Source organism: Salvelinus fontinalis, chromosome 6 (assembly GCF_029448725.1).
Source record: "Salvelinus fontinalis isolate EN_2023a chromosome 6, ASM2944872v1, whole genome shotgun sequence".
Lineage (NCBI taxonomy): Eukaryota > Metazoa > Chordata > Actinopteri > Salmoniformes > Salmonidae > Salvelinus > Salvelinus fontinalis.
This window is the reverse complement of record NC_074670.1, coordinates 5,899,412-5,924,993: the sequence shown is the minus strand read 5'-3', so window position 1 is coordinate 5,924,993 and position 25,582 is coordinate 5,899,412. Positions and strand designations below refer to the sequence as shown.

At 42.6% G+C, this 25,582-nt stretch overlaps 1 protein-coding gene across 1 annotated transcript in view; it reads right to left on the bottom strand.

The window, feature by feature from the left end:
• Nucleotides 1-25,133, bottom strand: part of LOC129856889 (FH1/FH2 domain-containing protein 3-like) — a 43,646-nt gene extending 18,513 nt beyond the window's left edge. The window contains exons 1-14 of the mRNA XM_055924635.1: nt 25,044-25,133; nt 23,701-23,812; nt 18,896-18,990; nt 18,552-18,695; nt 18,051-18,307; nt 14,436-14,531; nt 11,679-11,729; nt 7,654-7,827; nt 7,336-7,470; nt 6,474-6,524; nt 4,760-4,968; nt 3,189-3,782; nt 1,913-2,886; nt 520-678 (exon numbers count right to left, since the gene is read on the bottom strand). Of these exons, the coding sequence (XP_055780610.1) occupies nt 520-678; nt 1,913-2,886; nt 3,189-3,782; nt 4,760-4,968; nt 6,474-6,524; nt 7,336-7,470; nt 7,654-7,827; nt 11,679-11,729; nt 14,436-14,531; nt 18,051-18,307; nt 18,552-18,695; nt 18,896-18,990; nt 23,701-23,812; nt 25,044-25,124 (3,132 nt within the window). The 5' untranslated portion in view covers nt 25,125-25,133. The remainder of the gene's footprint in view (nt 1-519; nt 679-1,912; nt 2,887-3,188; nt 3,783-4,759; nt 4,969-6,473; nt 6,525-7,335; nt 7,471-7,653; nt 7,828-11,678; nt 11,730-14,435; nt 14,532-18,050; nt 18,308-18,551; nt 18,696-18,895; nt 18,991-23,700; nt 23,813-25,043) is intronic.
• Nucleotides 25,134-25,582: the final 449 nt, after the last annotated feature.

The window sequence follows — 25,582 nt, the reverse complement described above, 5'->3', positions numbered from 1 at the left end:
AGTCCTCCACAGGTCTATATTATGGTTAGAAAAGCATCGTTAAATATGCATGTGTAGCTAACTTTTAATGGTACGTACCAATAATTAATTATATGAGATTAGCTAAGATTCCAGGCTTCCAGCTGAGAAACCACATGACATGTCCACACCGACCACAGCCAGTCCCAAATCATTGAGAACATACATTTCTTGGAGTGAAAAGTTGGTTGTGGAAATACATTGGAAACATATGTCTTTTTTTGTGCAGGTTTTAAGTGAAACCAAGTTTATTTTTGGACTTAGTTGAAGTAAATTACTTGTTTCTTTGGCAGAAATAAGCAGTGTTTTCAGTATTGACTGTACAGATACACAGACACATGTTTTTCCAACATGCTTTCATTGAGATTACTAGACATCACAGATTCACACTCAAGAGATAATGGTTACAGTGACTTTGCTAGAGATACACATCGATAACGACTAGGATATATAATCATAATAGCCCAATCATTTCAATATACCATGTCACATGCAGCTTACCTCGATCCCCTCCTTGTTCAAAGCGTACTCGTCAAAGTTGAGGATGGCTGTCTTGATGGTGCGGGGAGGGGGGAGGACGGTCAGCCCGATGTTGATGGCATTGCTCCGTTTGGAGTCCAGGACAATAATCTCTTGTCGTTTCCCATCCACTGCTGTTTTCTGAGTAGAGATACACAGAAACAGGACATTATATTAACAATAATAAAGTACTAGTATTATACCATACAGTGCATTCGGAAAAGTATTCAGACCCCTTCACGTTTTCCACATTTTATTACATTACAGCCTTATTCTAAAATGCATTAAATAAAACATTTTCCTCATCAATCTACACAGAAAACCCCATAATGACAAAGCAAAAACAGGTTTTTAGACATTTTTGCAAATGTATTATACATAAAATCAGTTCAGGGATCCCATAAAACTTCCAACATAAAAATACACCATGAACAAATGACGGTGAGATCAAATGTTGAAACACTCAGAATCACAATGGATCAGGGCAAGGGACCAAAACTGTGTGACTATAATACTGTATATGACCTTTTATAGTAGATCTGATCTCCCTGTGCGGTTGGCCTCTCTACAGTATATCTAGCTACATCTATATTTATATATATCCCTCCTGCTTTCAGTTTTGGACCATCTCAGAGTCAGTCGAGTTTAAAGTGACGGAGAAAAGTTTATAGAAGACAGGCTGCACCTTTGATGATGTTGACAAGATACTAGAGGGAATCCATCACATTCCATCATTCTGTCTACTAGCAGGTCGGACGACAGGGGTGACCTAGAGTACATTTAAGACAATCTGGTTTAAATCCTGCACTGCATTCTTCAATAGTTTGAAGCAGGAGACAGCGTGGTGCGGGGCGTAGTCAGAACGTCACCATGGACAGCAGGGTTACGTCCCAAGTGGCACCCTGTTCCCTACAAATGGCACTACGTTTGTTGCTGTGGATGAGAGAAGCATGAACACGGGGGTCCAGCTCAACAGGCTCAATGGACAAAACCAAAACACACACACAGAAAGAAACAGTGAATTATGAAGAGAAAACATAGTTCCCTCTGTCAGCTTTGAGAATCCAACCAGAGCAGACAACATCCAGGTCAGCCTTTACCAACACGGCGAAGCTGGTTAGTGCTATTCTGCTGAGTGTATACAGAACAGAAGGTGTGGATAGTAGATCCTTATGTCTAAACCTATGTGCTCTGGAGGAAGAGGACAAGTTGGAAACATCTATGGGGCTGTTTCCTGGACTAGTCTTAATCTGTGTCCGGGAAACCGCCCCTAAATGCTTTAAGTGACATCATTTCACAAATGAATTTCTTGAGCAAACCACATACATTTCCTCTACGTATAAATATGTAGGACCAAACCAGTCAACAAAGGTACCTTGGTAACAGGCAGCTCCTTGGACTTTGTTTCAAACAGGTGTTCCAGCTTGGACGTGTCCACTTTGACCGGCTCCAGTTTGGACCAGAGAGACTCTCTACAACGCTTGTGGTTCCTGTACTGGCCGTCCATGGGCCTTACCTCGTTCCAGAAGAGACGGATAGTCTTCTTCTTCTTCTGGAACAGAGGGGGCTCCCCTGTCCCCCGGCTCAGCTGGGGGGACCCCGGGTAGGGCTGGGCGGGTCCGGGGGGCATGAAGGGCGGGGGAGGGGGCATCATGCCAGGGACAGGAGGGGGTGGGGGGCAGCCAAACAGGCCCAGGGGAGGGGGAGGGGGCAGGGCGGAGAGACAGGGAGGAGGGGGAGGGATCATCAGGTCACTGGAGCCCATCAGCACACTGTCCACGTCTAGGATGTCCAGATCATCCTCGTCTGCCAGGTCTGTAAAGTCCATCTCTTTAATACGCAGCTCCCTGGGGGCTGCCATCAGCTGGTCCCAGATATAATCTGACTCCTTCTTCGGAGGTAGGGGAGAGGAGGACGGGGCCGGAGGAGCTTTGTCTTTATCAGGTTGAAGCTGGCCCTGCTGCTGCTTCTCCAATGCCTCCAGCTCATGAGGCGACACAAGGCTTTTAACAAGGTCTCCAAATTTCTCGGCCACGGCCCTGACGCTCCCCTGGTTTTCCAGGTGTTGCACCTCCATCTTCTTGACATTCTCCTCGCAGGCCTGCCTGCTGGCCTCAAGTGTAGAGATACGACTGGCTAGGCTGGCCACCGACGACCCGTCCTGACCCTCCAGTGATGACGTCTCCATCCCCTCTTTGCATTTCTCAGTCTGTTCCGTCTCTCCCGCCTTCTCTTCGTCCTCGTCGGCAGTGGTCTTGTTCTGGGCATAGAGCATGTCCAGCATGAAGCGCTTGCTGTTGAGGATCTTGCTGCACTGCCCATTCACGTCTTCCTCCTTAATGCACTGGCCTAGAGGAGGACAAACACAAGGAGGAAGGGTGGATTGGATTACTATTGGAATACTATTGGATTGCTAGCCTTCAGAACAGAATAGAGAGCAGATCTATATATCAGAAACTGAAATGAGAGCATGGGCAGAATGAAATGTTCTGACATGAGTTGAACTTCAATGTTTGCCTACTGATGTACAGCATATGGAAGATCAGCAAGTGTTCCATTTACAGTATGGGCACAAATCACAAGTCATATGTTAAGTCATAAAAGGCCAAGTGTCCTAAAGTCTGTATTTCCTGCTGGTGGGCAGCTGGTACCTGGTTCATGGTTGCTGTTGACTTTCTCCTCCCTCTCCTCTCTCTCCAGAGTGCTACTGGCTGAGGAGATACTGGAGGCAGAACAGTTGTCCTTCTCATTCACTTCCTCGTTCTGCCTTTCCTTCTCACTGAGGAGGACCAGTCTCTCCTCCACCTCCCTCTCCTCCGACGCAGCCTGCTCCCTCTCTCCCTCCTCCTCCACCTCTATCTCTACCACTTCTACATCCTCTATCTCCACCTCTTCTCCCTCTACCTCTACCTCCTCTTCTACCTTCTCTTCTCCCTCCACCTCATTCCCTGACTGTCTCTCTTCCTCCTTACCCTCCTCCTCACTTTCTTCCTGCTCTTTACCCTGTGTCTGTTCATCTACCGCTAACTCCACTAGCTCTAGTACTTCCTGCTTGGGCTCAACTTCAGTTACTTCCTGCTTCTCTGTCTGCGTCTCTGTCTCTGCCTGCTCCTCGCCTGGCGCCGAGGGGGTTTGGGAGGGGGGCTCTGTGGGTTCTGGAGAAGGTCCTGATACTATTAACTCTGGCGCTGGACTTGTAGTTCTAGTCTGAAGGTCACGGCTTGGCTCTACGTCTACTTCACTTCCTGGTAGAGAAAACAGGACCAAACAAAACAGAACGCTACTTTAAGGGTTTCCATTGTGTGCCTTTTCAATATTGTCTGATATCATTTTTAAATGCTCTTGTTTATAATGTAAATCCCATAAAATTCCTCTGTGACATTTAATGAATTAAAATGATAAATTGTCTAGATTTTGGTCCGGAGCACAAGTCGTTAAGCATGTATATTCGTACTTCATTGAATGTTACAGGAAATGAATTAACAGCTATGATGACAATGTGTTTCGAAATTAGATTCGACATCTCATTTGATCCCATTATCCCATTTTGGTGGATTAGAATAACCACCCCAGACTAGCAACATCTAGTTCTCATGATATTCATTCATGTATCATCATAACTGAGTCTGTGAGGTATTGAAAGGCTTGTCCCTCTATGGTCAGTGCTGTAGTCCACAGTCCACCACACCTCTTCCTGGCTCCTACTGTAGAATGTGAATGGAACCCCATATTAAGAGTTCCACGCCCTAGCGGCTGGCGCTACCACAGCCAAAACCACACTACAATCACATACAAATCACTGGGGTATGCCTGGGACCTAAAAGCTAGCCTCTCACTACATTTCAAACCATCATGCAAAGCATTTTCCCACAGGCAGCTAAAGTAATGTCCATCCCATCCTAAAACATATTTGGGATTTAGCAACATACACTTACAGACACCTCATTCTGAAGCACACAGAAAAACAATAATTAAATCCTTTTCTTATCAAGTCCTGCTGATTTTTTTGCCCAACAGACAACATGCAGCCATCATTAGTCCAGCTGACTCTAATTCCAGTGTGAGTGACTCACCCTCCATGTGTTAATTCAGACCCCGGGAACAAATACATAAAACTTCTCTGGACCGGTAATGATTGTTAAATGTTTGGAGAATGTGATGTTACTCTGAGTCTGGGATGGGAGCTTTAATATTGGTTAAATGTTTGGAAAATGTTATTTACCCTGCGTCTGGGATGTCTGGGATGGAATGGGGCCAGCCTCTTCCGGAGAGGCGTTGGAGGAGGGCGTGGCACAGCGGGGGGAGGCGGAGCGACTGGAGGGGGTGGGGCTCAGACTCAGGGTGATCTCTGTGCGCCCCCTAGGTGGCGCTCTCGCGCGCTCTCTCTCTTTCTCATACTCCTCTGCTGCGACCCTCTCAACGCACTTATATCTGGAAGAGGAAGTCACAGAATATTCTTCAGAAAGGATGTTACTCCACCTGTTTAGGTCTATTGTTATATCATCTCTATCTCATGGGGGTAGGAGACGATTCCTGCTTCTCTAACCTCGAGGCTACTGCCACCCCCTACCAGTAATATACTGTATTCACTTCCCTCACACTTCCTTTTCTGAAACAGTGGCCAAATGTCTGGGACTCTGTGATGCTTCTCGGATTTCTCCAGGTGCTTAATTGACACATAAATGTTGAAGATACCTACAGTATACTACCTAGACTTCTCCACAGATGGGTCTGATAACAGTGTTTCATCTTGATTTAGACGTCACACTCTATTCAGTCAGAGGTACGGGACTGAAAATCCTATCAATTTACTGGACATACATTTAAAAAAGGCACCAAACATAACCTAGGATTCCTGTTTTAAATAACACTGATCATACATACGTCTGGAAGGTGGTACATTACACATAGCCTACCTTATCTGGAGCGTATCCATGACTTAAAGCCAATTCCACCCCTCGTCCCATTCAGTTGTAGATGTCTTAATGCACAGCAGCAGGTCTAGAGGGGGCCTGACACCTATATTTCGGCCCAGAGGCTGAGCCTGACTTGTTCTACATCTGCTAACAATTCTCCTCAAAAAGGTTTCAAGGCATATTACTCCCTCATGTCAGAGTCTTTCTGTTGTACTTATTACAGCTGAATGATTCTAGAATCTAGATTTATATGGAGCACAGTGTCTATCTGAATGATTCTAGAATCTACATTTATATAGAGCACACTGTCTATCTGAATGATTCTTGACTCTACATTTATATAAAGCACTGTGTCTATCTGAATGATTCTAGAATCTTAATTGATATAAAGCACTGTGTCTATCTGAATGATTCTAGAATCTTAATTGATATAAAGCACTGTGTCTATCTGACTGATTATAGAATCTTAATTGATATAAAGCACTGTGTCTATCTGAATGATTCTAGAATCTTAATTGATATAAAGCACTGTGTCTATCTGAATGATTCTAGAATCTTAATTGATATAAAGCACTGTGTCTATCTGACTGATTCTAGAATCTTAATTGATATAAAGCACTGTGTCTATCTGAATGATTCTAGAATCTCCATTGATATAAAGCACTGTGTCTATCTGAATGATTCTAGAATCTCCATTGATATAAAGCACTGTGTCTATCTGAATGATTCTAGAATCTCCATTGATATAAAGCACTGTGTCTATCTGAATGATTCTAGAATCTTAATTGATATAAAGCACTGTGTCTATCTGAATGATTCTAGAATCTTAATTGATATAAAGCACTGTGTCTATCTGACTGATTCTAGAATCTTAATTGATATAAAGCACTGTGTCTATCTGAATGATTCTAGAATCTTAATTGATATAAAGCACTGTGTCTATCTGAATGATTATAGAATCTACATTGCTAGAGAGCACTGTGTCTATTTGTATATTAGAAATGAAAGTAGACAACATACCTCTCTTCTCTGGCCTGTCTTGTCTCTTCCCTCTTGTCCATGTAATCCCGACTGATAATGTTCCAAGTAAGTGAGTGTGAGAGAGAGAGAGAGAGAGAGAGAGAGAGAGAGAGAGAGAGAGAGAGAGAGAGAGAGAGAGACAGAGAGACAGTATGTGTAAAGAATGTGAGATCTATATCTTATTGTGCATATCAATTCATATTTGTTTTCATTCACATTCTATAGTACCTTTTTAAAAGACATCCTTAGTTAACCAATGAGACAGTGTGAATAGATGTAGATACTGTGGGAGAGAAATAGTCTGACATGACAGAGGAGACACACAGACCAGAGGAGCTTTCCAGCGCTCCGTCTGACATCCAGCTCTTTATATGGCCATAGAAAACAAGTAAAAGGCAGGCCAACAGGACTTTGTTTTCTGCCGAACCAACGTTTCCATGGCTGCACCCCAAATTGCACCCTATCCCATAATAAGTGCCCTACTTTTGACCAGAGACCTATGGCCCAGTAGAGCTCCATTTGGGATGCAGACCATGTATCTCCTCCTTAGATCCACAGTATGTCCCTGACTGATGACCACAATAAACAGACAGACAGACAAGTATGTCCAGTCTCTAAACATCTCCAACTCGTCTGATATATTGTGGAACAAGGCTCAGACTCTTATTCATCCCAGATAAAACTACATCACTCCAGCCGGTAACCTTACAGATAAGTGTAAAAATCTGTGGACAAAGTAGTTCCGTGTTTGATTCTGGTGAATTGGTTTGGGACTTTTAATGAGGGAACTGAACTGCAATGTAAACGTCAAAAGGATAGTTCCATCTATGAGTAGTGTGATGTGATGCAGGTTGGGACTCACTTGAAGCGGGTCCTCTCCTCCCTCTCGATTTTCTGCAGTCGTTCCTCCCTCTCTTGTCTCCTCCTCTCTCTCTCTGCAGTCAGAGACTCCTGGTGTTGTCTGTAGGAGGAGGACAACAAGCTCCCCAGAGAAGGTCTGGGTAACCCAACAGAGGAAGACCATATTACTTTTCCATTGGTCCTATTACACTGGGCAAGCTAAAACAAGCGCACCTAAATTATTTGAAAGAAAATAAATAATGTTTCAATCCAGGTCTGGAACTCATACACAGAGGTGGCTTATTTAATTGATTGATTGATTGATTGATTGAGTGCTGACCTGTCAGGCTTGGAGTCCAGCTGTGGGGCCCCTGAGGTGGCAAAGGTGCGGTGTACAGGGGTGGTGGGGGCGCTGGCAACACCCTGGGAGCGGTTTACAGGGGTGGTGGGGGCGCTGGCGCTGGCTACACCCTGGGACCTGCCAGGGAGCGCCATGACGTGGCCTATGTGTCGGCTGGAAACAACAGGAGGAGGAAACATTGTTATTCACGGTTATAATTCCCAACACTACGGAGGTGTGTCTCAAATGGCACCCTATTCCCTATATAGTGCACTACTTTTAACCAGAGCCCTATGGGCCCTTGTCAAAAGTAACGCACTATAAAGGGAATAGGGTGCCATTTGGGACTCAGCCCAACTTTTGGCTCTGATTCGGTCACTGTGTGACATTCACTAACTCAAAGTATGGTGTCAAAAAAGACCAGACACATGTGCCTATAAAAACAACGTCCTCCCTGGACAGCTTTAAAAATAAAGTAAAAATATGTTTGATGTCTTCTGTGCCCATATGAATACCTCCTATGATGTAACTGGAATGATGAGATAGATGTTCTTCTTTTATGTTTTTGTTTTATTATTTCACTGCCATACTGTGTTCGGTCTTGTCTAGCCATGTCTCAAGAGGACCACAATGGAAATAAGTCCCAGACTTTATTGTGCGTTATCCTCAATGATTTTATTCATGTGCATGTATGGCTTTTTCAAGTTTTATGTGTGCTTGTTTTTTTAAATGGTCGAATTAATAAACTAAACTAAACTTAACCTTTCCCACTGTATGTTAAATAGCTGTGGTTGTACAGTGTTGACTAACCAAGGCTGACTGTAGTTCTGTGTATGACCATGAGACCTATTCGCATCATGGGTATACACTGACAGTATAGGTTTCTATAGGTTTATCACCACGGTCATCACACATCTCACACTGCTCTATGAGGACAGCCTTGCTAGCACTCTCTCTGGGCAGCTGGCATCAGCAGCCAGGAGGCATCAGGCTTATTCCACTCTCTCTGGGCAGCTGGCATCAGCAGCCAGGAGGCATCAGGCTTATTCCACTCTCTGGGCAGCTGGCATCAGCAGCCAGGAGGCATCAGGCTTATTCCACTCTCTCTGGGCAGCTGGCATCAGCAACCAGGAGGCATCAGGCTTATTCCACTCTCTCTGGGCAGCTGGCATCAGCAGCCAGGAGGCATCAGGCTTATTCCACTCTCTCTGGGCAGCTGGCATCAGCAGCCAGGAGGCATCAGGCTTATTCCACTCTCTCTGGGCAGCTGGCATCAGCAGCCAGGAGTCATCAGGCTTATTCCACTCTCTCTGGGCAGCTGGCATCAGCAGCCAGGAGGCATCAGGCTTATTCCACTCTCTCTGGGCAGCTGGCATCAGCAGCCAGGAGTCATCAGGCTTATTCCACTCTCTCTGGGCAGCTGGCATCAGCAGCCAGGAGGCATCAGGCTTATTCCACTCTCTCTGGGCAGCTGGCATCAGCAGCCAGGAGGCATCAGGCTTATTCCACTCTCTCTGGGCAGCTGGCATCAGCAGCCAGGAGGCATCAGGCTTATTCCACTCTCTGGGCAGCTGGCATCAGCAGCCAGGAGGCATCAGGCTTATTCCACTCTCTCTGGGCAGCTGGCATCGGCAGCCAGGAGGCATCAGGCTTATTCCACTCTCTTGGCAGCTGGCTACGGCAGCCAGGAGGCATCAGGCTTATTCCACTCTCTCTGGGCAGCTGGCATCAGCAGCCAGGAGGCATCAGGCTTATTCCACTCTCTCTGGGCAGCTGGCATCAGCAGCCAGGAGGCATCAGGCTTATTCCACTCTCTCTGGGCAGCTGGCATCAGCAGCCAGGAGGCATCAGGCTTATTCCACTCTCTGGGCAGCTGGCATCAGCAGCCAGGAGGCATCAGGCTTATTCCACTCTCTCTGGGCAGCTGGCATCGGCAGCCAGGAGGCATCAGGCTTATTCCACTCTCTTGGCAGCTGGCTACGGCAGCCAGGAGGCATCAGGCTTATTCCACTCTCTTGGCAGCTGGCATCGGCAGCCAGGAGGCATCAGGCTTATTCCACTCTCTTGGCAGCTGGCATCAGCAGCCAGGAGGCATCAGGCTTATTCCACTCTCTGGGCAGCTGGCATCAGCAGCCAGGAGGCATCAGGCTTATTCCACTCTCTCTGTGCAGCTGGCATCAGCAGCCAGGAGGCATCAGGCTTATTCCACTCTCTCTGGGCAGCACAAATGGCACCCTATTCCCAATATAGTGCCCTACGGGCTCTGGTCAAAGGTATTGCACTATATAAGGGGCGGCAGGTAGCCTAGTGGTTAGAGTGTTGGGCCAGTAACCGGGAGGTTGCTGGATCGAATCCCCGCGCTGACAAGGTAAAAATCTGTCGTTCTACCCCTGAACAAGGCAGTTTAACCCACTGTTCCCTGGTTGGCTGTCATTGTAAATAAGAATTTGTTGTTAACTGACTTGCCTGGTAAAATATATATTTTTAAACATGAAATATAAGAGATTGGGACACTTCCTCTGCCTGTGGAGGTTCTGAAAGGCAGTCGCCAGACACCCAAGACAAGCACACAGCCAAGAGCAGCGGAACTTGAGTGGGATTCAACTTAAGGGAGGAAATGACTCAAGAGCAGAGCTGACCCCTAAACAACCCTGCTGCTTTTTAAGGTGCTTCTTAATGGCTCTGTTGAATGAGATAGTGAAGCAAGCAGCGCTGCATTCCAAGAGGTGCTCAGCATGCAGCAGCAGGGTTCACTGCCATGTCATGGTGTGTTTGATACAGTTGGAAAGGACTGACGCATCATTTAAATCTCCAGGGTGTCCAGGTCACCACTGTCAAATCACTAGGAATTCAGCTAAAAATAGCATTTAGAGATGTAGAAATTAGTTTCATGTAGAAATTTGTTTCACTAAAGGGAACCGAATTCCCCTCAACCCCCCATGCGTGTACAGTATCTAAATAGATGCCCTAAGATAGCAGAGGCCAAGTCTTACCAATAAGACTATAAGACTAGTGTTAACCTGGAGGCTAAGTCTTACCTATAAGACTATAAGACTAGTGTTAACCTGGAGGCTAACTGTTACCTATAAGACTATAACACTAGTGTTAACCTGGAGGCTAAGTGTTACCTATAAGACTATACGACTAGTATTATCCTAGAGCCCAAGTCTTACCTATAAGACTATAAGACTAGTACTATCCTAGAGCCTAAGTCTTACCTATAAGACTATAAGACTAGTGTTAACCTGGAGGCTAAGACTTACCTATAAGACTATAAGACTAGTGTTAACCTGGAGGCTAAGACTTACCTATAAGACTAGTATTAACCTGGAGGCTAAGTCTTACCTATAAGACTAGTGTTAACCTGGAGGCTAAGTCTTACCTATAAGACTATAAGACTAGTGTTAACCTGGAGGCTAAGTCTTACCTATAAGACTATAAGACTAGTGTCAACCTGGAGGCTAAGTCTTAACTACAAGACTATAAGACTAGTGTTAACCTGGAGGCTAAGTCTTACCTATAAGACTATAAGACTAGTGTTAACCTGGAGGCTAAGTCTTACCTATAAGACTATAAGACTAGTGTTAACCTAGAGCCTAAGTCTTACCTTTAAGACTATAAGACTAGTATTAACCTGGAGGCTAAGACTTACCTATAAGACTAGTGTTAACCTGGAGGCTAAGTCTTACCTATAAGACTAGTGTTAAACAGGAGGCTAAGTCTTACCTATAAGACTATACGACTAGTGTTAACATGGAGGCTAAGTCTTACCTATAAGACTATAAGACTAGTATTAACCTGGAGGCTAAGTCTTACCTATAAGACTAGTGTTAACCTAGCGGCTAAGTGTTACCTATAAGACTATAAGACTAGTGTTAACCTGGAGGCTAAGTCTTACCTATAAGACTATAAGACTAGTGTTAACCTGGAGGATAAGTCTTACCTATAAGACTAGTGTTAACCTAGCGGCTAAGTCTTACCTATAAGACTATAAGACTAGTGTTAACCTGGAGGCTAAGTCTTACCTTCCAGCACTAACGGGTGCTCTAGATGTATACAATACAGCTGTTTGGCTGCTGAAGGGAAACAGTGAGGAGAGAGAGAGGAGAGGGACAGTCAAGTACAAATTGTAATGAAGGAAAGAAGCATGCAAGGGTTAAACACAAAGAAAACGGAAGTCTGGAGAACGATTGACTGAACGGATAGTAGCAAGATACATGGTGATTCCAAGAAGCAAGAGAATATTTCTGCCCCTCCCCCACCAACACAGACTCTACATACTCTTTAAAAACAATCAAACCATTTTAAAATTCCCATAAAGCCCACAGTTAAAAGACCTGTACTTCCTGGTGGGTCATTAAGACTAGGATGATATGGGATAGGAGGTAGGGGGTGCTCTACTGTAGGCCTACACACTGAGGCACTTCTGGCCTGGTCACAATATGGCCCCACTACTTTCCATCCTATCTCTATTGCTGCAGCTCCACACAACATTACACAGACATCTAAGAGACACTCAAACGTGAGTTATGGTGCGTTTTCATTCTTGAATTTTATTTTCTAGGCATGTCTGGGTTTAACTGTGGTGCAACGCCACAATGAAAGACAGATGAGCAGTAAATGTCAGGAAAACGTAGTGTTCTCAACTGGAGTTGCACATCTAGCAGCTGACTCAGTCAAGGAAATGATACGTCTTTGTTCAAATTCTTCTCTTTCTTTTTTTTCTGTGTATGCGTGCCATCCGGGATGGATGATAGAAGCAACATCAAATAAAACACAGCGGACAGGAAAATGTAGCAGCCTACTGGGCACCTGGTGTTAAACTATCTTTAAAAGGCCCAATGCAGACGTTTTTATAGTACCTCAGTGATTTTTTTTTCAGTTCAAATGGTCAAAAATAAACAAAAATAGCTTCTTAGGAAAGAGCAATTTCTCAAGCAAGAATTTAGCTAGGACTATCTGGGAGTGGTTTGAGTACGGAGGGGGAAACTGAAAACTAGCTGTTATTGGCAGAGAGGTTTGTAAATCTCTTTCTTATTGGTCTATTAATAAAGTGGAGCCGGTTCAGAAGGGAAACCCCAGTGTGGTGACATCAGCTGATCGCATCAGCAGATATTGCACCAATTGGATTCACACTCTACTTCCATTCAGTCTATTTAAGTTGACCAGTTGTACACATGCTTCCTGGATGCTGGATGGCACGTGAATGCATGCACTGGTGTCTCTTGCTGTCGTTGTTGCTGTAACTAGCTGTTACTCGCTATGCTTGCTGATTCTGATATCCCACCAGCACCCCAGCCTCCACCTGTGGGTTCTGTGTTTCTTCCTTCTGGGGATTTGATACAGCATGTCGTGCTCACTGCCTGCACTTATTTGATCATCTTCATATGACGCTTGGCTCTGGCAGTGAGCTAGCCTGAAGGAGCAGAGCCCTAATGCCAAGACTATGCATTGTCATTTTTTCTAACGAATGGTTAAATGTAGATGTGGTGTTTCATTTCTGAAACTCATTTACCGCCTGGTGATGTCAGCAGACAGGCCAAATCATCCCATCATAACAGGAGGAGATTTAAGGCTGTCTTTCCAATCAGTTCTTACACTAAAAGGGTATTTTCACAATTTCACAGTATTATTCCAACCTCATAGTGTGGAAATATATATACAACACAGGAAAAGCAAATGTTTTACTGCACTGGGCCTTTAAAGGTCAAAGGAATGGCGAGGCAAGCTAAAGATGTGTTCAACTGGACACAAGCTAAAGTATACATAACATGCATGAGGGAGACCATCTACAAGTGCCGTAAAGCAAATATGACTCGACAACACAGAATCTGTCTGACACGGTAGACATTAACACTGTCTATACCCCTGTCCAAAAGACATTCAGTACAGCAGCTTCTCAGCCAAATGGATTGTGAGGGAGCAAGCCAGGCAGACATGAAGACACAGACACCAGTGTTGAGGGATGACAGTGTATATTTAAGAGTTGGGGAGGTATTCCTTCATAGTGAATGTAATGCCAGAGGTGAAGAAGTGAACTGTATAGCTCCTGTTGCTGCTGCACCTCTACCTGTAGCGCTGTTGTCTGGCCACGCCCCTCTCAACACACTCCTCGGCCCCAGCAGAGGCAGACACCTGGCTCAGGTCCACGTCAGGGGGGAGTGGGAGGGGGTGGGGGAGGGGCTTGGGCTTGGGCGGTTGGAGGTAGGACTGACTACGTCCCCTCGAGGGGGAGGAGGAGCAGGAGAAGGAGGAAGAGGAGGGTACAGAGGTGCTGTGCTGTTGGCCCAGAGGGTGGGCAGTGCCTGGCAGTCTCCCCCAGCCCAGAGCTATGACCAGGGAGGTAGATCTGGGACTGGGAGAGACATCCTGGGGGTTAGAGCCAGTGTTTCTAGGGGGAGTGGACACAGGGGCCATAGGGCTGGCCATGGCCACACTCTCTCTCTCTCGCTGAGGCGGCTGAGGCGTCAGGGATGAGGTTGACCATACAGTGAAAAGGAGAACACAAGCTAGAGGAGTCCTCTACTGCCTGCACGGGCACCGTGCTATAACAACAGAGTAACAGAGCATAGGGGAGGACAAAGGGGGTGGGGTATATCCAAGGGGAATACATTACACGTTTACAATAACAGATATGCTTTTTTTGTAGTTCTAACACACCCATACACTGCTAACACCACTATATATCGTCCAGTAAGGGAGAGATGGATGGAGGACAAGACTGAAAGAAAGATATGGAAGAAGAGGTTCTATTTGGGGGAAAACCTGTTTTCCTGAAATACCTGTGGAAGCCCTTTCTAGTGGTCTCTGTGATATCATGACTCTCATCATCTTCCTCATCCTCATCCTCCTCTTCCTCCTCATCCTCTTCCTCCTCTCTGAAAAGGAGGGGTGGAGGGATGGATGGAGGGGAGGGGAGGGAGAAAATAGACGGGAAAGAGTAGAAAGAGGAAAAGGAGGAGAAATTGCAACAGACAACATGAACAAAATACAGTAGAAAACTGTCCAGATAAAGAGACAAAGAACTGACAGACAGAATGCAGTACACACAGCACGCCCTGTCAAAACTGACAAGGGACCTAAAAATGTGTACACAAGGCAGTATAGTTCAAAGAGGTTCAAAGCTTTTAGTTAGTATGTCCTCATTTCATTCATTACATACAGTGCTTGATAACGTTAAAAAACAGCATGAGAACTGACTAAATCAATGTCAGCTAACCATCTGGCATACACCAGCAGCTCTGGACCAGCCAGTAACATCTTAGGGACCAGTAACGGTCCCCGGACCAGAGGTTGATCAATGATCATAGTGTACATCCCAAACGGCACCCTATTCCCTATATAGTGCACTACTTTTGACCAGAGCCATATGGGCTTTGGTCAAAAGTAGTGCACAATGTAGGAGAATGGTGCCACTTGGGACACAACCATTGACTAGGCTGTGACTGTGTGGTCATATCTGGAGGGTTTTAATTGATAAAGGATTGTCGCATACATCATATGCATACGAGAGTCCTTCTAGTCCCATTGTGCTGCCAAGTTTCCTCTGACCCGCCCGCCTGTGTTTCATTACCGATATGGAAAACACTGATCTTCAAAGGCGGTCTGAATTTCCTGTGTGTGGTGGACTGGACTGATGGGAGTCAGTATCATATAGCCCTCTGGGTTCAATTGAACTATCTGCAGAACTGAACTGGAGCGCTAACAGAAATGCTACCAGAAATGCTAGTTAAAAATAACTGTCATTACTAATGGTGGACAGTATGATGCTGTGTGTGGCAGGGTGAAAGGTAGCCATCACACTGTGCCTTCAGAAATGACCCCTTGACTTTTTCCACATTTTGTTGTGCTACAGCCTGAATATATATTTTTTTAACAAATTGATTAAAAATGAAAAGCTGAAATGTCTTGAGTCAATAAGTATTCAATCCCTTTGTTATGGCAAGCTGAAATAAGTTCAGGAGTAAACATGTGCTGAACAAGTCACATAATACATTGCTCTGTGTGCAATAATAGTGTTTAACATGATTTTTTGAATGACTACCTCATCTCTGTACCCCACACATACAATTATCTGGAAGGTCCCTAAGTAGTGCATTTTTTTAAATTTGAAGAACCTACAAAGACCAGGGAGGTTTTCCAATGCCTCGCACCTATTGGTAGATAGGTCAAAATAAAAAAGCAGACATTGAATATCCCTTTGAGCATGGTGAATATTAATTACACTTTGGGTGGTGTATCAATACACCCAGTCACTACAAAGTATGAGGCCAATGGTGACTTTAAAACAGTTACAGAGTTTAATGGCTGTGATAGGAGGAAAATGAGGATGGATCAACAACATTGTAGTTACTCCACAATACTAACCTAATTGACAGAGTGAAAAGGAAGCCTGTACAGAATAAAAAATATTCCAAAACATGCATCCTTTTTGCAACAAGGCACTAAAGTAATACTGCAAAAAATGTCACAAAGCAATTCCCTTTTTGTCCTGAATACAAAGTTTTATGTTTGGGGCAAATCTAATACAACACATTGTACCACTCTCCATATTTTTAAGCATAGTGGTGGTTGCATCATGTTATGGGTATGCTTATAATCATTTTTCAGGATAAAAAAATAAATGGAATGGAGCTAAATCCTAGAGGAAAACTTAGTTCAGTCTGCTTATCACCAGACACTGGGAGATGAATTCACTTTTCAGAAGGACAATAACCTAAAGCACAAGGCCAAATCTACACGAGTTGCTTAACAAGAAGACAGTGAATGTTCCTGAGTGGCCCAGTTACAGTTTAGACTTACAAATCTGTTTGAAAATCTATGGCAAGACCTGAAAACTGTTGTCTAGCAATAATTAACAACCAATTTGACAGAGCTTGAAGAATTTTGAAAAGAATAATGGTTAAATGTTACACAATCCATGTGTGGAAGCTCTTAGAGACTTACCCAGAAAGACTCACAGCTGAAATCACTGCCAAAGGTGCTTCTACAAAGTATGTGAATACTTATCTAAATGAGATATTGCAGTATTTCAATTTCAATAGATTTGCAAACATTTCTAAAAACATGTTTTCACTTGGTCATTATGGGGTACTGTGTGGAGATGGGTGAGAGAGAAAAAAAATGTAATGACGTTTGAATTCAGGCTGAAACACAACAAAATGTGTAATAAGTCAAGGGGAAGGAATACTTTATGAAGGCGCTGTAGTACAGTTTTACATCATTGGTCCTTCATCTTGAAACATAGGAAGGTTATGAGTAAGGTTTGTAATGACTGTGATATGTGGTTGCCTTATTTAACTTAGTTGAATGCACTGACTGTAAGTCACTCTGGAGAAGAGTGTCTGCCGAATGGCCAACATGTTTAAATGTAACGTACCTGTGGTGGTTAACAGAGAACTTCTTATCATATTAGATGTACTATACTTATTATCAGTAAGAAATGATCAGTTAAGAACAATTCTAGCCCTGTTCTTGTCCAGTGAGTTTATAACACTGGGACAGAGAGTTCACAAATAATCATTTCTTTAGGCAAAGACAAAGACCATTTCTGTTACTGTATTGGGCATACCAGACCGGTAGTCAAATTGTATCACACAAAAAATAAACGCATTATTATTTTGCTTTAGTTAAGTGTGAATTCCTAGTGGCTGTGTACACATTAACATTATTGAAGTAAAACTATTGCAGTGTTGGTTGAAATTCAACAAACATTCCCTCAAAGGGAAACATGACTTGTGACAGACACATACAGGGATGCATCCCAAATGGTACCTTTACTGCCAAAAGTAGTGCACTACATAGGTAATAGGGTGCCATTTGGGACACGAGCACAGTAATAACTAATAATAACTCCTAATAACCAATAATAACTCCTAATAATTAATAATAACTCCTAATAATTCCTAATAACGCCTATCACTGTTTACAGAAGCTTCCTATTTCCTTCAGCAGCTCCACGAGGTCACAAAATGTTGTTGACAGTCTGAAGATGAATCTAAACATCACTTTGAAACAGCAGCCCATGCCCTGTCTCTCTTTTATAACTATATAATGACATTCTTCATTCATATTGGCTCTGGTTGGAACACACACATCTGTACAAGACTGTAACGTAATACTACACTGGCAGTCAAACCCTTTCCTGTTCTGAACTGTATCATGTATCCAGAATCATCTGTGTGTTTTCCCGTTCCTCACAGTTGATTTCTATGGGTAGTGAAGTAAAAATAAACCGAACCATTTCAGCTGACCATTTAAGATCATATTGGCAAGTTTTAGTTAATAACAGAAGCAGGGATATGCTTCTCCCTTTAACCCATTCACACTTTCTACCTCTCCCCCGCCCTTCTCCTGTTTTCCCCCCCCATCACCCACTCTCCTCCGCTCCAACTCACCTTTCGCTAACGTCGTCGATGCCCTGACCTCCGAAGGGCAGAAAGCTACCGTTGTGTCCCCCGTGAGAGTGAGGGCTGCTGGGAGAAGCGGGGGCCGAGGTGAGGCCTCTCCCATTCTGGAGGGAGTGTCTCCGGCTGCGTCTCCTCTCCAGGCCTCGCCGGTCGTTGGTGCCCCCCACGCTGGCACGCCGCCGGTTCTTCCGACCCACGGTAGGCGGCTGGCTCTCGTCGTCCCCGTCCTCGTGGCGCAGAGCAGTCTGGAGGCACAACAGGGAACAGTTAGACTAGCAGGGGACATGAGGTCCCTAGCAGACATGGGTCAACACTTTAGGACTATTTCATTGGTCCCATTGAGGACAAACTAAATCAAGCTTGTCAAGTATTTATTTGTATATTTGACCAAGATTTGTACCTATAGCGCTCTGGTAGTGTTTCAACAACAAACTAGTTAAGAGGCTAAGCCAGGAAGTGAATTCCACTAAGCCGAGGAGGTGGAGGTACCTCGTAAATGTTAAACTGCTCCATGAGGTCCAGGTCTGTTCCCTTCCTGCTTCGGTGTCTCTGAGACATGGCCTCCATGCCCTGCTCCTCCAAACAGTCCACCACGTCATAGAATGAGTCCTGGTCAGGCAGGCCCGCTAGAGTCTGAAACACACACACAAATGTCATAATTTGGGAGGGAGAGAAAGAAAGAGAGAGAGAGTTGTAAAGAGAGAGATGTAGAAAGAGAGAAAGAAATAAAAGACAAAGAGATGCGAGTGAAATGTAGAGAGAGAAAAAAAAATTGAGAGAGAGAGAAAAAGAGATGAAGAGAGAGAGAGGAATGAAGAGAGAGAGAGACCGACCTTGTTGATGAGGGTCATGGCATACACCAGCAGCTCTGTGTCCACCCCATCCTTCTCCTCCAGAATCTCCATGGCATTGGACCACAGCTTACAGCCTGCACCACAAAGCATGCACCACACAGTCGGTCCAAAGGTACCACAATCCACCTATGCTCTGAATTCAAATTAACCATATACAGTATATAGAGAAAATACACTTTAAACAAAACGATATGGATATCAGGAGTAGATCATGAAATATAAGACTAATAGAAGCTGAAACAGTAATGATATCAGGAGTAGATCATGTAATATTAGACTAATAGAAGCTGAAACAGTAATGATATCAGGAGTAGATAATGTAATATCAGACTAATAGAAGCTGAAACAGTAATGATATCAGGAGTAGATCATGTAAAATTAGACTAATAGAAGTTGAAACAGTAATGATATCAGGAGTAGATCATATAATATTAGACTAATAGAAGCTGAAACAGTAATGATATCAGGAGTAGATCATGAAATATTAGACTAATAGAAGTTGAAACAGTAATGATATCAGGAGTAGATCATGTAATATTAGACTAATAGAAGCTGAAACAGTTATGATATCAGGAGAAGATCATGTAAAATTAGACTAATAGACGTTGAAACAGTAATGATATCAGGAGTAGATCATGAAATATTAGACTAATAGAAGTTGAAACAGTAATGATATCAGGAGTAGATTATGTAATATTAGACTAATAGAAGCTGAAACTGTAATGATATCAGGAGTAGATCATGTAATATTAGACTAATAGAAGCTGAAACAGTAATGATATCAGGAGTAGATTATGTAATATTAGACTAATAGAAGCTGAAACTGTAATGATATCAGGAGTAGATCATGAAATATTAGACTAATAGAAGTTGAAACAGTAATGATATCAGGAGTAGATTATGTAATATTAGACTAATAGAAGCTGAAACTGTAATGATATCAGGAGTAGATCATGTAAAATTAGACTAATAGAAGTTGAAACAGTAATGATATCAGGAGTAGATCATATAATATTAGACTAATAGAAGCTGAAACAGTAATGATATCAGGAGTAGATCATGAAATATTAGACTAATAGAAGTTGAAACAGTAATGATATCAGGAGTAGATCATGTAATATTAGACTAATAGAAGCTGAAACAGTTATGATATCAGGAGAAGATCATGTAAAATTAGACTAATAGACGTTGAAACAGTAATGATATCAGGAGTAGATCATGAAATATTAGACTAATAGAAGTTGAAACAGTAATGATATCAGGAGTAGATTATGTAATATTAGACTAATAGAAGCTGAAACTGTAATGATATCAGGAGTAGATCATGTAATATTAGACTAATAGAAGCTGAAACAGTAATGATATCAGGAGTAGATTATGTAATATTAGACTAATAGAAGCTGAAACTGTAATGATATCAGGAGTAGATCATGAAATATTAGACTAATAGAAGTTGAAACAGTAATGATATCAGGAGTAGATTATGTAATATTAGACTAATAGAAGCTGAAACTGTAATGATATCAGGAGTAGATCATGTAATATTAGACTAATAGAAGCTGAAACAGTAATGATATCAGGAGTAGATCATGTAATATTAGACTAATAGAAGCTGAAACAGTAATGATATCAGGAGTAGATCATGTAATATTAGACTAATAGAAGCTGAAACAGTAATGATATCAGGAGTAGATCATGTAATATTAGACTAATAGAAGCTGAAACAGTAATGATATCAGGAGTAGATCATGTAATATTAGACTAATAGAAGCTGAAACAGTAATGATCTCAGGAGTAGATCATGAAATATTAGACTAATAGAAGCTGAAACAGTAATGATATCAGGAGCAGATCATGTAATATTAGACTAATAGAAGTTGAAACAGGAATGATATCAGGAGTAGATCATGTAATATTAGACTAATAGAAGTTGAAACAGTAATGATATCAGGAGTAGATCATGTAATATTAGACTAATAGAAGCTGAAACAGTAATGATATCAGGAGTAGATCATGAAATATTAGACTAATAGAAGCTGAAACAGTAATGATATCAGGAGTAGATCATGTAATATTAGACTAATAGAAGCTGAAACAGTAATGATATCAGGAGTAGATCATGTAATTTTAGACTAATAGAAGCTGAAACAGTAATGATATCAGGAGTAGATCATGTAATATTAGACTAATAGAAGCTGAAACAGTAATGATATCAGGAGTAGATCATGTAATATTAGACTAATAGAAGTTAAAACAGTGATGATATCAGGAGTAGATCATGTAATATTAGACTAATAGAAGCTGAAACAGTAATGATATCAGGAGTAGATCATGTAATATTAGACTAATAGAAGCTGAAACAGTAATGATATCAGGAGTAGATCATGTAATATTAGACTAATAGAAGCTGAAACAGTAATGATATCAGGAGTAGATCATGTAATATTAGACTAATAGAAGCTGAAACAGTAATGATATCAGGAGTAGATCATGTAATATTAGACTAATAGAAGCTGAAACAGGAATGATATCAGGAGTAGATCATGTAATATTAGACTAATAGAAGCTGAAACAGTAATGATATCAGGAGTAGATCATGTAATATTAGACTAATAGAAGCTGAAACAGTAATGTTATCAGGAGTAGATCATGTAATATTAGACTAATAGAAGCTGAAACAGTAATGATATCAGGAGTAGATCATGTAATATTAGACTAATAGAAGCTGAAACAGTAATGATATCAGGAGTAGATCATGTAATATTAGACTAATAGAAGCTGAAACAGTAATGATATCAGGAGTAGATCATGTAATATTAGACTAATAGAAGCTGAAACAGTAATGATATCAGGAGTAGATCATGTAATATTAGACTAATAGAAGCTGAAACAGTAATGATATCAGGAGTAGATCATGTAATATTAGACTAATAGAAGCTGAAACAGTAATGATATCAGGAGTAGATCATGTAATATCAGACTAATAGAAGCTGAAACAGTAATGATATCAGGAGTAGATCATGTAATATTAGACTAATAGAAGCTGAAACAGTAATGATATCAGGAGTAGATCATGTAATATTAGACTAATAGAAGCTGAAACAGTAATGATATCAGGAGTAGATCATGTAATATTAGACTAATAGAAGCTGAAACAGTAATGATATCAGGAGTAGATCATGTAATATTAGACTAATAGAAGCTGAAACAGGAATGATATCAGGAGTAGATCATGTAATATTAGACTAATAGAAGCTGAAACAGGAATGATATCAGGAGTAGATCATGAAATATTAGACTAATAGAAGCTGAAACAGTAATGATATCAGGAGTAGATCATGTAATATTAGACTAATAGAAGCTGAAACTGTAATGATATCAGGAGTAGATCATGAAATATTAGACTAATAGAAGCTGAAACAGTAATGATATCAGGAGTAGATCATGTAATATTAGACTAATAGAAGCTGAAACAGTAATGATATCAGGAGTAGATCATGTAATATTAGACTAATAGAAGCTGAAACAGTAATGATATCAGGAGTAGATCATGTAATATTAGACTAATAGAAGCTGAAACAGTAATGATATCAGGAGTAGATCATGTAATATTAGACTAATAGAAGCTGAAACAGTAATGATATCAGGAGTAGATCATGTAATATTAGACTAATAGAAGCTGAAACAGTAATGATATCAGGAGTAGATCATATAATATTAGACTAATAGAAGTTAAAACAGTAATGATATCAGGAGTAGATCATGTAATATTAGACTAATAGAAGCTGAAACAGTAATGATATCAGGAGTAGATCATGAAATATTAGACTAATAGAAGCTGAAACAGTAATGATATCAGGAGTAGATCATGTAATATTAGACTAATAGAAGCTGAAACAGTAATGATATCAGGAGTAGATCATGTAATATTAGACTAATAGAAGCTGAAACAGTAATGATATCAGGAGTAGATCATGTAATATTAGACTAATAGAAGCTGAAACAGTAATGATATCAGGAGTAGATCATGTAATATTAGACTAATAGAAGCTGAAACAGTAATGATATCAGGAGTAGATCATGTAATATTAGACTAATAGAAGCTGAAACAGTAATGATATCAGGAGTAGATCATGTAATATTAGACTAATAGAAGCTGAAACAGTAATGATATCAGGAGTAGATCATGTAATATTAGACTAATAGAAGCTGAAACAGTAATGATATCAGGAAATGATATCAGGAGTAGATCATGTACAGTTGGACTAGTTGGAGGCAGCTCAAGTGTCCTGAACAGTTTCCAGGGTAGTAGTATCCGTGTGTGTGTGTGTGTGTGTGTGTGTGTGTGTGTGTGTGTGTGTGTGTGTGTGTGTGTGTGTGTGTGTGTGTGTGTGTGTGTGTGTGTGTGTGTGTGTGTGTGTGTGTGTGTGTGTGTGTGTGAGGCAGCGCTGCAGTCAGACAGTGGGGTCATGGACCGTCTCAGTCTTACCCAGAGCTCCTGGTATCAGGTTCTCTCTCCTTACACAGCCACAGGAGTGATGGGCTTAGACAGAGTTGAGACACACACACCTCCCTCCACTACTGGAGAGGACACAATGTGGGGCTTTTACAGAGGCAGGTAACTGAACCCCACCAGAGGAGAGCGTTACAGTCTTTTTCAATAAACACACACACTTACCTCCCGTGGTGTCTACAATGTGTGTGGTGTGTGTGTGTGTGTGTGTGGTGTGTGTGGTGTGTGTGGTGTGTGTGTGTGTGTAGGGTAGTGGTCTGGTCTCTCCTACCTCTCTTGGTGTCCACGGTGTTGACAGCATGGATGAGCAGGGCAGTGTTGGGTTCAGTGTACTCCACAAACACCAGTAACAGTTTCAGAGCTGTCTTCACTACCAGACGGAACTACACACACACACACACACACACACACACACACACACACACACACACACACACACACACACACACACACACACACACACACACACACACACACACACACACACACACACACACACACACACACACACACACACACACACACACACACACACACACACACACACACACACACACACACACACACACACACACACACACACACACACACAGCAGAGCAGAAACAGGTTTTATGCACCATACCAATCTCATTCTGCATGTTATAACTGTATAGGCGCCATAACAGCCTTGGCTTCAGTGACTAACGGGGTACAGCATGCATGTTAACCACTGATAGGGTTTAAATGTGTCATTACATAGTGCCCGATAAGAGGTTTTCCTGCTCTGACAGCCCTGAGTGGTTGAGATAATGGCCTGATAGAAGATGTGTAGGAAATAAGGGAACAGGGGTTGTACTTGTAGGGGTGAATAATGCCGAGGGTTGTACTTGTAGGGGTGAATAATGCCGTGGTACAGCCAGAATGGAAAGACAGAAAAGAGAAAGAAAGACAGAGAAACAGAGAAAGAAAGGAAGGGTGGTGAAGATCTGTGTGTAATAAAGTGAGTGCCTGACCGGGACATGATCAAAACCATGCTGTGTGTTACACTTGGCCAGGAAGAAGGAGCAGAGGAGAGAAGAATCGGTTAGAACAGGAAATGCAGAGACACTCTCGCCCAGAGGAGAAAGAGGGAGAGAGAGAGAAAGACAGAGATAGAAAGGACAGAGAAAGAGTGGGCGAGAGAGAAAGAGAGGACAGAGAGAGTGAGAGAAGGAGAGAGGGAACAGAGAGAGAGAGAGAGAGAGAGAGAGAGAGAGAGAGAGAGAGAGAGAGAGAGAGAGAGAAGGAGAGAGGGGACAGAGAGAGACAGAGAGGACAGAGAGAGTGAGAGAAGGAGAGAGGAGACAGAGAGAGACAGAGAGAGAGAGAGAGAGAGAGAGAGAGAGAGAGAAGGAGAGAGGGGACAGAGAGAGACAGAGAGGACAGAGAGAGTGAGAGAAGGAGAAAGAAGACAGAGAAAGACAGAGAAAGATAGAGAGAGAGAGAGAGAAGGACAGAGGGGACAGAGAGAGAAGGATTGGGGGAGAAAATAGATTGACCTGGCCATCAGAGGATGGATGCATGTTTTACAGTTGTTATATGGTCAAATGCAAAAGTACAATGATATTTCCTTTGCAGGAAACTTCGTACTGTACCTTGGATCCAACGAGTGTGTAAAGCCATTGGACGGTTTCGTTGTGACTTATGAGGCCGTTCATTCCATCCACATACAGCATGATCTGTCCCAGAGCTGGAGAGAGACAGAGAGTGAGAGAGTTGAATTGAATTGCAAGAGAGAGCAAGAGAGAGAGAGAGAGAGAGAGAGAGAGAGAGAGAGAGAGAGAGAGAGAGAGAGAGAGAGAGTAGAGAGGAGAGGAGAGAGGAGAGAGAGAGAGAGAGAGGAGGAGAGAGGAGAGAGAGAGAGAGAGAGACAGACAGAGAGAGGAGAGAGACGAGAGAGAGAGAGAGAGGAGAGAGACGACGAGAGAGGAGGGATGGAGAGAGTGAGAGAGATAGAGACAGAGACAGAGAGAGAGAGGAGAGAGAGAGAGATAGAGACAGAGAGAGAGAGAGAGAGAGAGAGAGAGAGAGAGAGAGAGAGAGAGAGAGAGAGAGAGAGAGAGAGAGAGAGAGAGAGAGAGAGAGAGAGAGAGAGAGAGAGATGAGAGAGAGAGAAGAGAGAGAGAGAGAGAAA